The sequence below is a fragment of the Ctenocephalides felis genome, unplaced genomic scaffold (genome assembly GCF_003426905.1).
Source record: "Ctenocephalides felis isolate EL2017-DRISC unplaced genomic scaffold, ASM342690v1 CF-g0.4_SCAFFOLD_03571, whole genome shotgun sequence".
Taxonomy (NCBI): domain Eukaryota; kingdom Metazoa; phylum Arthropoda; class Insecta; order Siphonaptera; family Pulicidae; genus Ctenocephalides; species Ctenocephalides felis.
This window is the reverse complement of record NW_020539725.1, coordinates 29,388,195-29,405,152: the sequence shown is the minus strand read 5'-3', so window position 1 is coordinate 29,405,152 and position 16,958 is coordinate 29,388,195. Positions and strand designations below refer to the sequence as shown.

At 33.7% G+C, this 16,958-nt stretch overlaps 1 protein-coding gene across 6 annotated transcripts in view; it reads left to right on the top strand.

Moving 5' to 3' along the window:
• LOC113385359 (disheveled-associated activator of morphogenesis 1) overlaps positions 1-16,958 on the top strand; it is a 340,934-nt gene that overhangs the window by 292,528 nt on the left and 31,448 nt on the right. For all 6 annotated transcript variants that reach the window (XM_026623204.1, XM_026623202.1, XM_026623203.1 and 3 more), the window contains one exon: positions 4,408-4,623. In XM_026623204.1, the coding sequence (XP_026478989.1) occupies positions 4,408-4,623 (216 nt within the window). The remainder of the gene's footprint in view (positions 1-4,407; positions 4,624-16,958) is intronic.

Genomic DNA, 16,958 nt, shown 5'->3' with positions numbered 1-16,958 from the left:
ATAGAGAACGGTTCATAACAATATTTTTTACTATTTGAATTTGTAATCAAATTTATACTTAATTTTTTTTATGTATGTATTTATATTTTTAATATTGCAATAAATATTGTTCTGGAATATCTTAGTATTATATATGTCATTTTGAATAAATATTGTTCTGGAGTATTGAGTATTACATATGTCTTTTTGAATTCCGATAAAAGAACAAAATTTATGTTTTCGTTGATCCTCTGTGAATAGTCCACTAATGACAAACAAACATAAATTTGAGGCATAATCTCATAAATTCTGAGTCATTTAAATTGCATTATGTGCAGTGCATGATTTTATGAAATCTGCAAATATATTTGATTTAACTTTTTGTATATGGCTTCTCCGTGATCTCATGGTAAGAGCTTTGGCATTGTATGGTTTCAAGTTCGATAACCCACCTTGGACATAAAAAATAGATCTAAGATATGTTTGCAAGTGCAAATACCCCTTTTCCTTATCGATGCAATAAATTAAAATATAATAAGTTCTAATTTTAAAAATATATTAAATATATATAGGCCGATTGTTGCCACAACTGCTCATAAGACTCCTGAATTATGATTGCTGGTCAAAGCAAAACTTTCTATGTTATTAGCCAAACAACATTTATTGAATTTGTATAGCAGCTTTTATGAACAGTCAATATTAAGATTTATTATGTAAAAGCAGCACCAAGAGTTTCAGATACAGATATAGATCAATAAGATCGCTATCTCTATATTCAAACTAGCTTATCATATCCATAAATTCTGTACTGCCGTCTGCTATTACACAAATTTTACCTAAAGCTAAAATAAACTAGAATCTATATTATCAGTTTACATATAAGATACCACACAGTGTATTTCAATCTGATTTAAATACCGATATTGCTTCGAAATAATCTTAACGCAAGATCATAAATTCTTCTAAAATCTACTCTAGTTTCTCTTTTGGATAGGGATAAAATCCACATTCTCTTTAATGAACTTTAATTTAATTTAATGAAAATACTTGTATTCTGTCACATAATCATTTGCATGTTGTACTTATTTTTTTGTAATAGCACCAGTTTTATATTTATCAGATCCACTATTGAAATCGCTAGCTTTCAAGAAAACTTGACGAAAGCGCATTTATTTATATCAATTTGTCACTTTAATCAGTTTGTTTAATGAATATTTATTGCCTGGTTTTGTAATTAGTGTCACGTTATAAACAAGTATATGTTTATAGAAATATCTCGATTATTGAATCGTTGCAATTTTATTATGCTCTGGCTTGTAGCCAGTAATCAATTTCGTATATTGATCACAAAAAATAACGATTTCGTTTTGAAACCATATTATTTGCCACTTTAAATATTTCTAGTATTTTATATAACTATAATAAAAAATTGTAAAGTATATGAGTATCAAATATTTTCAAAGCAGTATATTTTTTTTATCTACTGGTTGAAATGAAAGGCAACAAAGAAGGAATAGAATATTAATACCAGCTAGTTGATTAAATCTTGGGCGAGGATGGAAATTGAAGGGCCAATTGTCCAATAAAAATGACCTACCTATCTTTATTCAAATTGTTAGTGAAAACTGCCAAAATGCTATGTATTTGCTGTGCGCTCAGGGTTTTTACACATGAAACCTAACTTCACGTATGTGTTATCATGACACTTCAGAAAGATGTAGATATGATAGCACCTATGTTGACGTTTTTGCGTTTTCTATATCTAAAACGACTATCAAATACATAGCATTTTTTAAGTTTTTACTACCAATTTATATGAAGATAGAAACGTGGCAGCGTTGCCATAACAAAGCTATGTTATAATCTATTTTATCAGAAAGTTGGCTATTTATGTTATATATTATTTTCTCATTTCTGCTCAAAATTGATTCTTTCACTGAATTGCTTCATGCAAGGTATATGTCATTGGTAATTTTGCATGAATGACTACTGATGTTTTCTAAATTTTAATTTAGTCATTAGTTGGATATCAAAATTAAAACTAAGACTAAATTAAATAATGCGACATGTTACATATAACATTGTGTAAAATGTTTTCCTTGTACTTTTATTATAGCATGTCCGATAACCATAAAACACAAAGAAAGCCTTCAATTAACACAAGCCTGAAAACAAACAATCGTGTAGTAAAAGTGACGATAACTTTGCGTGCATTAAATACATTTCTTTTATTATTCTTAGATAATAAGTGAATAACATAAAATTGTGCTATTGTCTTTATGAATTTCTCGAACAAACAAAGTTTCCAACGAAAAGTAGCTAACTCTCTGTTATTTGAGAGAAATATTTTTAATCCGATACGTATTATATTTTTAATTAATTATATTTCAATAAGGAAGTAGATATACGTTATGTAGATGATACATTTGTGCATATAAATCAGATATGTCCGTATCTTCCTGCTTTTTATCTCTCTACTATAAAAGTATTGTGAAATTTTATCGCAGTGTTTATAATTTACTTTAGTAGGAACAGTAAGAATTTAATTGGCAATTTAAATATGCACGTATAAATGATGTTTTCTTATGACATATTCATTTTTTACTTTCTATTAAGAGATATAGATCTGTAGATAAGGTCCAAAATCTGATGTTTGACATCGTAAATTTTATGTCGCTGTATTAAATTAAAAGGTATTCGGAAATTCTGTCTTACTTAGATTAGTAATTAGGTAAAATTAAACAAATGATGTTATATTTGTAGTAAACTGTTAATACTAATCTCAACAACTGGATAGGTTGTTCTTTGATAAATAACATACTATGTTTTTCATATTTGATGTTCATTTACCAAATGTGGTTGCAACTAAGAGGCCAACTCTAGGATAAAATAGATTGTAACATTTATACGTTTTCTAGGTTATGTTTTATATCTAAAACTTGACTGGACAGCGAATTTATAGCATTTTGATAGTTTTTACTACCAATTTATATAAAGAAACGACCGTTGTTATGGTCTATTTTAGTAGAGAATTGGCCCCTAAATTTTTACACCACAAAACGACCTTTATTGAAAAACTCTTAAGTTTGACTGTGCTCACCCGTAGGTAAGTGGTTAAAGCTATGGGAATCAAATTGGAGGTCCCAGTTTCGATACCGGCCTCGCATTAGCATCCTGATGTCAAGTAATATTGACATAAGTTTTTACTTGAAAATTTAGAGATCAATATGTTCTCAAGTGACAATAGCTCTTAGTTCCGGAATTAGTATGTATTTTGCCGCCGGAGCGACGGTATCCAAGTGGAAAGTGTTAATATAATTACAGAAATTGTAATAATGAAATTCATTACAGAGATGTGACAACTCTTTGGATTGCCATCTATAAAAAACGGACATAGTTAAAAATTATCACAGCAGTTCACTAAACTTTTAAGTTTCATCGCTGTTCAATAATAATTATACAAAAAAATTGAAGGGAATTGTCTTCTGTATTTGTGGGATAGTTATGCTTTATTACACTGAAACATTGAACCATTGAATTTTTAAAAAAAATCTCATATGAAAAATGCGTCTTTACAAGTTTTAGGAATATGGAATTTAAATACTTTTTTGTATGCACTTGATAACTTTTTTGTCTATTTTTATTAAACAGCCTTGGAAAGAATTTGCTAAATAAATATAAATTTGATTTAATACTCTAATATTTTTCAACTTCCCGTAGGGTAAGTTATAGTAATCGCAAAAAAATCGAAAATGAAATTTTTTATATATCTTTACGTTTCAAATATTTCTGAATATTTTGGCATACCTTAGAAAAAAACGGATGTATGTGTGTGGGTGTGTATATGCGGATACAAATTTTCGACGACAATTTCGAAAACACCGATTAACCGATTTGAATAATTAAAAAAACATTCGATTCGTATTGATAAGGAGACGTTTTTGGCAATGGAAGGTCTAGCCATTTTGAAGATACGGGGTAAAAAGTGCCAAAAACGGTTACTCAGTATTTAAGAGAGCGGATTTTAATAATTCAAAAAACATTTTAATTGTATTGACAAGATGAAGAACTTATTAAATTTTTGGGAAGGCAGGTCCAGCGGTTATGAACTCTTAATAAAAATAAGTTAAAAAAAGTCATTTGGCGGTCAAAATGTTTATTGGACATATGTCCAATCAATTTATCAGATATTTTGAAGAGATTTTAATAATGTGTACACATTTTATGTATTTTTTTTTGGGATCCGTTACAAGATTTTTAATTACGTTACGGGAAGTTCCAGCAATTTGCCTCAAGGAACGATGCCATGCACATCAGCAGTTTATTAATTTCTTTTGTATTAAGATATGTACAATGATATGATATAAGATATGTATATTTTATTTCTTCAACTTTTAATATGTATTCAATATTTAATTTTCATTTTAGGGTTTACCAGCGTGCCCACTGACGCTGCGTTCGTTGCGAGAGCGCCTGCAGCAGTGGACCGGTTGGCCTCCTGACGGCGGGGCGACGGGCCCTACGCCGCCGGGAGGCAAAGGCACCCATCCGCAGAGGGACAACAACGGACTAGGGGCTAAGGGACAACGCAGAAGAAACATGCCGGCCCTCAGGAATAGGCGCGGCTGGTGCGGCTGCTTAAAGGTAGGGGAAGGATTGAATTATATTGAATTGTATTTGAGGGTTTAAGATGATCATGTTTGTATTTAATCCAGTGGTTCCAAATTTTTTAATATAGCCTCACCGTTCTTATAAAAAAATTATTGCATATTCCTTATTTTTCTAACAATTTAATTTTCTAAATACTTAACTCATAATAACATTTAATTATTAGCCTTCAAAATAATATGCCATATTATGTAAAAATATACGTAATGATTGATATCATTTTATCATTTTGGGATTATTTTGATGCCTAAAGAGTCAGTTAGTCATTACTTTGACAGGTATAATAATTACAAACACTTAAGGTTATCTCAAATTATATTAAAATGATTGACTTCAAATTTGAATGCTATAGCATTTATGTCATTCTCCTTTATATTAAAGATGAATGCGATAGCATTCACGTCCGCAAACGTGTTAAGTATCTTAAATATTAAATATTTTTTTTATAGAGAACGATCAAAAACCGACCTGCGTGTATTTTTCATTGGAATCTTGTGCAGATAAGATAGATTTTCATATTAACCCTTTGGCAATATTTTAGAAATAGTCGTAATATCAATAGATGCACAAGTATTTTTTGGACTATTGTTCAACATAACGTAACTTAAGTATTTAACTCTTTGGGGACGGCTGTCCACCTGAGTGGACAAACATTCTCGGTGAGGCACAGGCTATTTTATAAACAATGACTCAGTTTGCATCGAGAAGTTGAATAAATTACATATAGCAGTGATAAACTGTGTTGTATTTTGAAAATAATTTTAAATTATTTTAGTAGTATTTTTAGCCTTTTTCTTTGCTATATAGTCTTTTTTTAATAATTAAAATGACCGAGCGCTTTTAAATATGGCAAAGCGACTGGCAAATTTTGTGAATTAAGCAGTAGTGAAGATGAGTTTCAAATAGACATTCATACATTTTGCGAAATTACTATTCGAACCGAAGATTGATGAATGTGATGATGATATTATCCAACCAACAAAAGTAAAAGTTCGATAAATTAAATGAAGAGCAGAAAGACATTAGCGAATGTGCCGATTCTCCTTCAATAATCGAGTTTGACATACATCAACAAACACCCCGACTACAAATACCAAGCAATATAAGACATCCAATATATTATTTTACTTTATATTTTACAAATGAATTATTAGACAATATAATAGAAAAAACAAAGCATTATGGCAGCACAAAAATGAACAAATATACTGACTAATCAGTAGCATATTATAAATGCGAGAAAAGCACTAGAAGGAAGACGACGAACAACATTTTATTGTAAAACATTCCACATTGTTCTGTTTCTACAAGGCAACCCTGTGGGTTGATCATTCTCTTTATGATAAGATTATATTAGATATATTTCCTATAATGATGCAGCAGCAGTACCCGTAATTTTTTTCACTTGATATTATATTTGTGATCTTTAATCCCAGATGAAATTTGATGCTCGATATCGAGCTGTTCAAGGCGGGTATCGAACCCGGAACTAGTGGTTCACGTTCTTACCACAGTTACCACAGTGCATTATATAGTTCATTGAAATAAGTACATCACAACCAATCTTTACATATAATAATTCATTTTCTATGTAAACAATTTAATTACATATTGCATTGCATTGGAAAGTACGAGATAGCCCCAAACTATAAGTACACAACAGCTTAAAACAATACAAATAACTTAACATCATATGCATACTCGGGCACAAAAACATTTCGCAAACGGAACTACAATCTAATTCGCAATTACTGACATGTCTGCCAAACAGAACAACAAAAGACCAACATGCGGTTTGGAGTCAGAAATAAGCAAAACATGGGTATTGCTGTAGAAGAGACTTATCAGAACCCGCAACGGCCTCGAGCGAAAGTACTCGAGGAACGCGCCGCGTCTATTTTTTACGAGATTTTTTTATTGTAACAATGAACAAAACAAATGTCTAAATCGTTTGGAATCATTATAACGCGGTGATCGTTTTTAGAGAGAGCTCGTGAACATTTTATTATACGTGTTAGACTTTTTATATTCATTGTCTATCAGAGAGTATAAAAAATAATTCTGCTTGATAACCATATAAAGTCATCAGTATATTATATTAATTTGGTGTTTTACGTATTCTTTTATAGATGACAACATATTTTATATCGAAATTTATACAATGGCTGATATATTTCATAAAATTTTGACTTGAGGTCTAGATGTATTTATCTCCACTTCTTATTTTATCTTAACGTTTAAAGGATTTCTTTTTTGATTGTTTTCTCTTATCATTGAATAGAGATCAAAATTTAAGAGTTCCATGAGCTCTTGTGAGGAATGTTGTGATGACTTAACTACGTCGATTTTATATAAATGACAAGCCAAACTGGTGTCCCATCTCTATGTGATTTCAGTCAATTTCTGTAATAGTGATGAACTGATAACTATATTTCCAAGTGAAAACCGATGTTAATGCTTGACTTCAGCCTGCTCGGTGCAGATATCAAACCAGGGATCCCTAAATCAAATCTCATTGCTCTAACCACTTTCCTACGGGTGTCTATGATAATATAGTATTCGTTTTTTTTCTTTTTGTGACTTTGGTTGTTTGTTATTCACTTCTTTCAATATGAAAACTAACATCGGTAAATAAGTAGAAAAACCTGTTAATTTTAGGGTGTGTTCCAAAAGTGTGGTAACAATGCAATATTTCGGAGAAACATACCTTACGATTAGATTATTGATTTTTAATTGTTATATTAAAACACATATTTGCAGTATCAAGTACCTATGCAGGGTGACCATACTTTAACACAGTGGTTTCCAACCTTTTTTGCACAGCGCCCCCTTGCTCTAACAAAAAAATTATACCAACAGTAAAAATATGAATGGAAACTAATTATTTTCTGTTTATTTTTTATTGTCATTTTAAAAATGTTCGGTTAATTTTAAAAATAGTATTCTGGAAATTGATGTATGCGCCTCCCTGAGGAGGCTTGCCTCATAGGTTGGAAACCGCTGCCTTAACATCTAGTCAAACTAATACTATAGTATAGACCTTAACTGTCCTGATAAAAAAGAGAAAAAAATAATTTCAAGATGATTGGAAATTATGAGATTTTAAAAGCCACCTAGAGCTTTGGTGAAATTATGATCACTTTTCGGTTATTATGGTTATTTTTTTTATTAATTTTAAAACCGTAACCGTGAATAACATTTCTAGGAACACAGTAAAAATAATAACACTATTGAAGCAAGTTTTTAAGAATTAACACTTTTTGTTGAAATATGAATTTAAATTTTTTAAAATTGTTCGACTTTGAGTGGCCCTTCTAATAAAAATGACTAAAGTGTGTTGGCAAGTTTTATCAAAAGTTGGCACATTTAATGAGTATTGTAAAATGGAAAAATCTTGATAATTTTGAGTACCAAATGTGATATAAAAGCAGTGCTATATACTTTAGTATATCGAATCAAGGGCAATAAAAAACCAAGTGCCTGCCAATTTTTTTCTTGATATAATCAATTTTTGATAAGTTTCAGATGAGTATAATGAATATCTTTTTATTAGTCCAGTCATTATAGTAAGTTCACCTCGGAATTCGAGATACCCGGTAGGGTGTCAATACCATATGTAGCTTTGAGACAACTTCAGGGTGTCAATATACAAGTATTTACAGACTTACAGCTGGGTATCTCAAATTCTGGGATTCTTACCTAATTTAAGGTTAAATGACTGGACTATATTCTCGTGGGAATGGATGGGTATAATAGGTTATCAAATCTAGCATAGCAGATCATAGTTTCTTATTTACTTATGAATCTGTTAATAATCTTCCGGCATTATACATTTTCATTAACTAGATATCAAATATAACTTTACATTTAAGGGGGTATTCTAGTGTAGAAATTCAAAAAAATCGATTTTTTTTTTATTTCATATTTTCAAAGTTTAACTATCTAAGAATATGGGTACGAGAAGGTATTTGAAAATTTGAATTCTTTTCGGAGATATAGGCATTTTACTGACTCGGTCTCCATACTGGTTTGGCTTCACGCAAAACTTTAAATGCGTTTTTCTCAGAACAGACTTTTTCAGTACTGTTGAGACGATTTCTCGAGTTTTAATCGACCGATTCACTTGAAATGTTCAGAGAGTCTTGTTTATAGACATATCTATAGCCCGAACTAGGATTATTCCCAAATTCCGATTTTTACTATTTTTAAAAAATTCGAGAAACTCAAAAAAAACAGTAAAAAAACACTTTTTTCAAACAGTCGCCGATTTGTAAAAAAAATTTTTTTCTACTCATCGCTAGTTCGGGCGATTGCGACATCATTGTAGATTAATAATCTTTTTATTTTTTGCATTTCGGATTGCTAGGAGGGCTGAAATCATGTCAAGACTGAGGTTCCAATATTTTGAGACCACCCACTTCATCAGCTGCCAGTTTTTACAATTTACAACTTTTTTATTTTTTAATGTTTGTTTTATATTATAATAATCCTAATAAATAAGTGGTAAAAAAGTGGATAGTAAAAACATTCATTGCTTTCTTTTACGACACTTTAAAAATGCCCTAAAATTCATCGCGCTACATTAGAATACCCCCTTAAGACGATTTAACATCTGAACAGTATTTGGGAAAAACTTATGTTTTTAAACATTAATATCTGACAGCAAGGTAAAACATTTCGCGGCATATTACAGATTGCCAACACCTGAATTTTAATAAAAATTAATCTAGTGCCAAACACTTCGATTAAAATGTTACCCGCGTTTGATCTATTACAACACGCCGAACGTTTACTATGCGTTATCTACGAATTTCATCGGAATCCGATAAACAGCGCTCGGCGCCCCGCTCGTTCCTCAAGCGCTTACCTTACACCTAGCACCGTTTCGCACTGGGACAGACAGGTGTGTAATTGTTAAAAAGTCGAGAACCGGCAAGCGGCGGTTCTACTACATTTACTTTCGATCGAATCGCAACATCTCTCCGCGTAGCCTGAACTTGAAACTTATCAATAGCTCGCGAAATGACTTTCACCCAGTAGAAGTATGCAAAAACGATAATTTTTCTATGAAATCCTTTCTCATACATTGCTCAGGTGTTTCGAATAATAAGCAAACGCTAGTTGAACTGGGAGCGCCTGCCTTATCGGAGCGAGTTATCATGACTAGTATATGATTTGCAAATTTAATTTCTGGAACGCCATTGAGTCTATGCAAATTCATATGGGCGGATATTGTGTCGTATAAAACAAATATAATAATAGTAAATCAAAGTTGAGAGTAATTCTTGACTGAAACAAATCAATTTGGTTTATTTTTTTGCGTTTGGTTAATATTGTTCATGCGTTGTTCGACACAGTAACAAGCAGTTCTTGGATATTATTAATTTTAAAATATTCCAGTAAGTTTATCTACAACAACTTTCTCATACACTTATCTGCTATACCCAGAAAAGACAATTGATCGACGTCCAAATGTTGTAGTATAATATACTGCACCGAGATTTAAATGTTCTCCTATATTCAGTTCATTGACCTTAAGGCAAATTGCTGGAACTTTCCGTACCGTAATGAAAAATCTTGGTACGGTATCCAAAAAAATTACACAAAATATGTACACGTTATTAAAATCCCTATGAAATATCTGATAATTTGATGTACATATGTCCAATAAACATTTTTGACCGCCAAATGACATTTTTTTAACTTATTTTTATTGAGAGTCCATAACCGCTGGACCTGCCTTCCCAAAAATTTAATCATTTCTTCAACTTGTCAACACAAGTAAAATGTTTTTTATATTATTGAAATCGGACGCTACGTTCTCCTAAACTTTTTGCCCCGTATCATCGGAACGGCTAGACCTGCCTTCGCTAAAAACTAATCAGCACGTTTTCTTATCAATACGAATCGAATGTTTTTTGAATCATTCAAATCGGTTGATCAGTGTTCCCGAAATCGTCAACGAAAATTTGTATCCACACACCACTTACATTTATTCTAAAGTATGACAAAATATTCAGAAACCTTTGAAAAGTAAAGATAAATAAAAATTCTCATTTTCGATTTTTGCAATTACTGTAACTGTTATGGGAAGTTAATTATACCATTAAAACATAAACTTTAACAAATGAGCTACTTGAGAATAAGATTGTTAGTTTTACTTGAATGATAGGAAAATTTCCACTATACTATATAAAATAACATGAAAATTGGTTCGGTAACAACAAAATTCGTGATATTGAATGAAAGCATCCATAAGCATTGAGATTGAAATAAAAAAGACACATACAATGTTAAACTTTGAATAGCAAATTTCTAATGGAGTTTACACACATAGCTACCGAACAGATCATCAATCCAAATTTTTTTTTTTGATTTAATAGAACAAATAATTAGAGTTTTTATAATTGAGCAAATAGAGTAATTATAATTATTATTATGCTTAATCGCTGTAAACAAGTTATTTCATTACTTTCATTTCTGGATAATTAAACGGATTTTAATTAAAAGAAACTAGATTTTTTATTCACGCTAAAATTTATACAAATATTTTATGTATATCACTGTGACAATATCATTATAATTTTATGAAATATAGAATATCATATTGTTGTTTTTTAATGTATTTTTGGTCCAGAATGGATTTTTTGCCCTCAGCATTTTGCAGCCATATAATCTTACTTATTTGTATCACGTAGTTTTTTTTTCAAAAATATCAATTAAATGACATTTTTTTCTCTCTAGCTGTAATAGATACATATGTGAACTGTAACTTTAATATTATTTTTTTTTGAGGATTTGAATATAATCTTTAATTAATTTAATTCAACTTTATCAAATTATGTACGTCAATTTATAATGATATTAGGTGTGTATAAAATAAAAAATGAATTTACGCTTACAATTTTTTATTATTCAATTTTATATTTTATTTTCTATCAAACTATTAGTAATTAATTATTACAGTGATAATAATAACAACTGTAAAATTATTACAAAACACTTTCAAAACGATTGATAGTGTTTTTTAACTTCCCGTAAGTAAGTGATTTTAATCGTCCAAAAATCGAAATTGATAATTTTTACATTACTTCACGTTTTGAAGGTTTCTGGTCATTTTAGCATACCTCAGAAAAAATGGATGTTTGTGTGTATGTATGTATAAATACAATTTTTCGTCCACGTTTTCGGGCGCACGGATCAACCGATTTGAATGGTTTGAAAAACATTCGATTCCTTGATAGGGAGATGTAGAAAATAGAAATTGAGTTTATGAGGGATCGGAGCATCGGATTTGAATGGTCCAAAAAACATTTAATTCGTAATGACGGGGAGAAGTGGTGATTAGTTTTTGGCAAAAGCAGATTCAGCGGTTTCGGAAGTTCCAGCAAATTGCCTTAAGGTACGATGCCATACACACCACTAGCTTTCATTAATATTCATATTACACTTCTTCGTGCCTTCAGTATAGTTGTCGTCCGTCTCTACGGACAGATGGAGCGGCGACGCTTGGTGATGATAAGGCACGACGCAAACATCTGTTTCTGTTTTTATATAAAAAATTGCTCTTTTCAGTTTCGTCACTCGAGATAAACTTAAAAAAGGGACACGAGGACAAGATCGAGATAGTCGATTCTAAGTATCGGTCTTGTATTGCGTCTTTTGTAAACAAAGCGCAAATTTGTCAGGGGCTTGCTCCGCTTCCGACGCTAAATTATAAGGTGAACGTGCCTTTTGCTACTTTCATTCCAAATTCTGGGTCGGAATTGGTAATGGATTGAAAGTTAGCACATTTGAAAGTGTTATTCAAAATTTTCTAAAACCAGTACAGTATTTTATATTTTAATAAATTCAGTGGACATCGTAAGAAAATCGCCAGAATTCCCGGGCGGGAGCCTCGGGAAATGTCGCAAGACATGATGGACGTCTTGACGAGCACCGTCCTAAAAAACAAGTACCAGGCATTATCGGACCGGAGTGAAATAATAATAATAATAATAATAATAAATAAATATATTTCAGTAGATATATATGTGTACATAGCATTTCTCATTTTGGATTTTTACCCGTAGGTATTTCATCCTTCATATTTGTTCTATCAATACAATAATAAGTATTTCAGATATACAAGTTGTGACATAATTCTGTGACAAAAAAGAGGAAAGAAAATTTATTCCCCAAAAAAAATCACTTAGCACTATTTATAATAACACATAATAACTCAAAAAGGAGAAAAACAAAAAAAGATTTATTCACTTTGAGGGAGAATATTTGCGTCGAGCCAAGTTTCAATTGCCGCTATGGGTCGATCAGTATATATTTTGGCATGGCGTGATTGCCATACCAAATATCATCTCTTGTGTATTGGCCGAGGCCCGCGATGTTCATATTAGGATGATCCCCACATTTTAGATAAAAATTCTCAGTGAGCTTTTTTATGTAGTCGAGTATTGTCGGTACGTCAGTCTGTTTGTGTATGTATTTTGAAGAGTAGTAATGTCTAGTCAGTGGGTCCCTTATTTTGTTGAGTACAAGTCGTAGTGTCTTATTTTGTAATGTCTGTAGTTTCCGTAAGTTAGACTTAGTCGTCGCGTTCCATGCCGGAGCGCCGTATGTCAGTATCGGTCTTATCAGTGTCAAGTAAAGTGTTCGCTTGTTCTTCACGCTTAGCGGGCCGTTGTGGTTCAAGAGAGGTCTCAGTAGATTTAACATCCCGTAAGCCTGTCCAATTTTCGTATTAATATGTTTTGTGAAGCTGAGTCTATGGTCCAGGGTCACACCAAGATATTTGACATCTTTGGACCACTCAACTTCACAGTTTAATACTTTAATTTTGTCTAAGTCAGTCAGTCTAGTCATGGCATTTCGGCTCTTAGTAAATAAAATTGCCTCCGTCTTTTGCGGATTTATCTTGATCTGCCATTTGTCAGTATATTTCGTCAGCTTGTCTATGTGTGTCTGTATCTTTGTAGTCAGTAGCGTCGGTGATCGTGATGATTTGTATATGGCAGTGTCGTCAGCAAACGTCAGTAAGGTGGTGTCGGCGTCAGTGGGTATGTCGTGAATGTAGACGTTAAACAGTGACGGTCCCAGGATCGAGCCCTGCGGTACTCCCGCCGTCACTTGTTTAACCGTCGAAAGTCCGTTGTCTACTTGTACGGTAAAGTTACGGTCTGAGAGGTATGAGTGTAATGTTCTTGTAATGTATGGTGGAAAATTCAGTTGTATGAGTTTATGTATAAGTCCGTCCATCCAGATGGTGTCAAACGCCTTCTCGAAATCAAGCAACACCAATCCGGTATGGTTTCGTCTGTTAAAATTGAGAACAGTATTTTCTATGAGTTTTGTCAGTGGGTGTAGTGTGGAGTGTCGTTCTTTGAAGCCGTATTGTGTGTCAGGTATGATTTTGTTGTGTCTTATGTGTTTGTTAAGTCTTTTGAGTAGTACCTTTTCGGCTACCTTACTCATTGTGTTGAGGAGGCTGATCGGTCTGTAGTTCTGTGGTATGTCTGGCTGTTTCCTTGGCTTCACTATTGGAAATATGGTGGAGGTTTTCCAAGAAGCGGGAAAGCAGCCTTTTGTCATTATTCTATTTATTATCCGGGTAAGTAAAATGTAGGCGTTCGTCGGCAGTTGTTTAAGTATTATGTTTTGTAGTCCGTCCGGTCCCGGTGCTTTTCTGTTCGGTAATTTTTTAACTATTGTCTTTATTTCAGAAACTGTGGCAGGGTCTATTCGTAAGTCTTTGTCCCTGTGGAGGTCAGTGAAGTTTTGAATTGTCTCGTGTACGTCTTGTTTCAGGTCTGCGTTTGACATATTGGCATTTTGTTTATGTATGTTTTCAAAGTTTTTTGCCAATATTTCCGCCTTGTCTGCTGGTGTCGTTGCGTAATTGTTGTCAGTTAATTTGAGTGGAGGTATGGATGTTGGTTTTTGCGTCAGTCTTTTTGCTGTCTGCCAAATTTTGTGTGGGTCAGTATTTATGTTCTCGAGTCTTTTGGTCCAAGTGTTGTTTCGGTGATCACGTATTTCATTGGAAATAATTTTTGTCAGTCTGTTCACATGTTCCTTGAGTAGTCTGTCACCGGTACGTTGCCACAGTTTCTTTATATGATTTTTAAGTTGTATTTTCAATAAAATGTGTTCTGGCAAGTCGTTGGCTGGTGTTGTTCTTGAGTCTAGTGTCGGTATAGTCTGTTGTACGGCGTCTGTGATTGTCAGTGTAAGGTGTGTTACAGCCTCCTCAATGTCAGTGTTGGTATCGATTGGCATAGTGTGTCGTGTGTTGTCTGTGATGATGTCTCTGAAAATTGGCCAGTTGGCTCTGGTGTAATCTAAAAATTTGCGTGTGGGGGTCTGGTCGACGTCTAGTCTGTCTGAAATGGTCATGAAAACTGGATTATGGTCAGAGTTGAAAAGTGTTCTTGTTATGGGTTCGGATGTTACGTGTAGATTTTTTGTCAATGCCAAATCGATCGTACTGTGATGGTGCGTCTGTACGGTGGCGTATCTGGTCGGCGTGTCAGGAAAGTGTAGTTGTGCGTCTGTGGTGTTGTATTCGGTCAGGTATTCGTAAAGTCTGTTTCCGTTTGCGTTGTTGAAGTTACAGTTCCAAGTTGTGTGTTGTGCGTTAAAGTCTCCTGCCATAAGAACAAATCTATTCGAGTCCAGTAGTCTTTGTAAGTCCGTATGTTCTAGTCTGCTTGCCGGGATGTAAATCGATATTATGGTTACTTTTTGACCTCTCTTGTATACATTAATAGCTGTTATTTCAGAACCGCCCGCTGTCAGGTTTGGCACTTGCTCGTGTCTGATGTTAGACTTAATCAAAATCGCAGTGCCGCCCCATCCGCGTGCGTCGGTCTGTCTGTCGTTTCTGTAAACTTTGTAATTGTTGATATAGAGTCTGTCCGTAGGTTTTAGGTGTGTCTCGTTAATCAGTACTATGTCCAGATCGTATTTTGTTATCGTCTGTCTCAGTTCGTCAACGTTGTTTTTAAGTCCATTTGAATTGAAATGCATTATTTGTAAGTCTTGCGATTGGTTTATGGTGATGAAGTAAGAAAGTTCAAAATTGTTGTGTATTTGTCGTTATAAGTCATGTTTGTGTTAAGTGTTTTTGTCAGTTTGTATAGCTCACTGAAAATTTGCTTTACCTGGGGATCCGTAAATAGCTTCCTGATCTCGCCCATAGCAGTAAAGAGTCCTTCCGGAGTGTTGAGGTCTGGATCGGGTTGGCTGCAGGCAGGCCGTGTTGGTGGTTGCGATAGTGCAGGCCGGATCTGTGATGATGCAGGCTGGACCATTGTTCGTGAGGACTGGACCATTGATCTGTATGGTGACGATGGGATAGGGAGTTGAGGATATTCAGGTCGGACGTTAGGACCATTGTTGGTGGAGTTTACAGCTGACGAGAAGCTCCTCGTCAGTGGCACTGGTGTTGGTGCTGGCCTATACGCTTGTCTTCTCCTGAGAGCGTCGCTTTCTTTCTTTTCTTTGTAATTAATAAGAGCGCTGCATTTGGAATAATTTGCCGGGTGTTCGCTTTTGCAATTGACACACATCGGTGCCTCATGTGGTAGTTTTTGGCACGCTCCTGGTGCGTGCACATTGAGGCACTTTATACACCTGTACTTTAGGTCACAGGTGTACGATGTGTGACCAAAGTTCAAACATTTGTGGCACTGCAGCGCTCTATTCTGCGGCCTATAGGCCTCCCAGGAGAAGATATGTCCCCCAATATTCGTAATTCGTTTTAGCTCCGACATATTCTGGTCTTTATCGAGGAGAACAATGTATATAGGTAATTTGTGTTGACCACCATCTGAGGTTTTCCTCTTTATCTGCACTACTTGCCTGGCTTTAATCCCTTTTGACAGGAGATCTTCAAGAACCTCCGCCTCTGTAATTGATGGATGTAGACCGGTTATGGTTATTTTCTTCGGCATTTCCTCTTTGATTGTGTAGGTATAAAATTGATAATTGCAGTCCCTTAACATGTCTTTGATTTTTTCGTGTTCTATAGCGGTGTCAGTGAAAATTTTGTGTAGGTTATTATGAAGGTATTGATATTTAAAATTAATTTTAGATGTTTCTCTTAAATATTTAATTGCTTTTAAATCTATTTGACCTTTTATGATAATCGGTGGGATTTTTGCCTCTTTCATGGTGGTGTTCTTGGGTGTCACGGTTTGGACGCCTGAGGTAGATGGTTCCGACCTAGTAATGGTTTTCTCAGGCTCCTTGTTCTTTTTCGCCCTCTTTCGGCGTGTTACTTTCCTGTAGTCCTCACTCTCCCTATCAGTATCCAT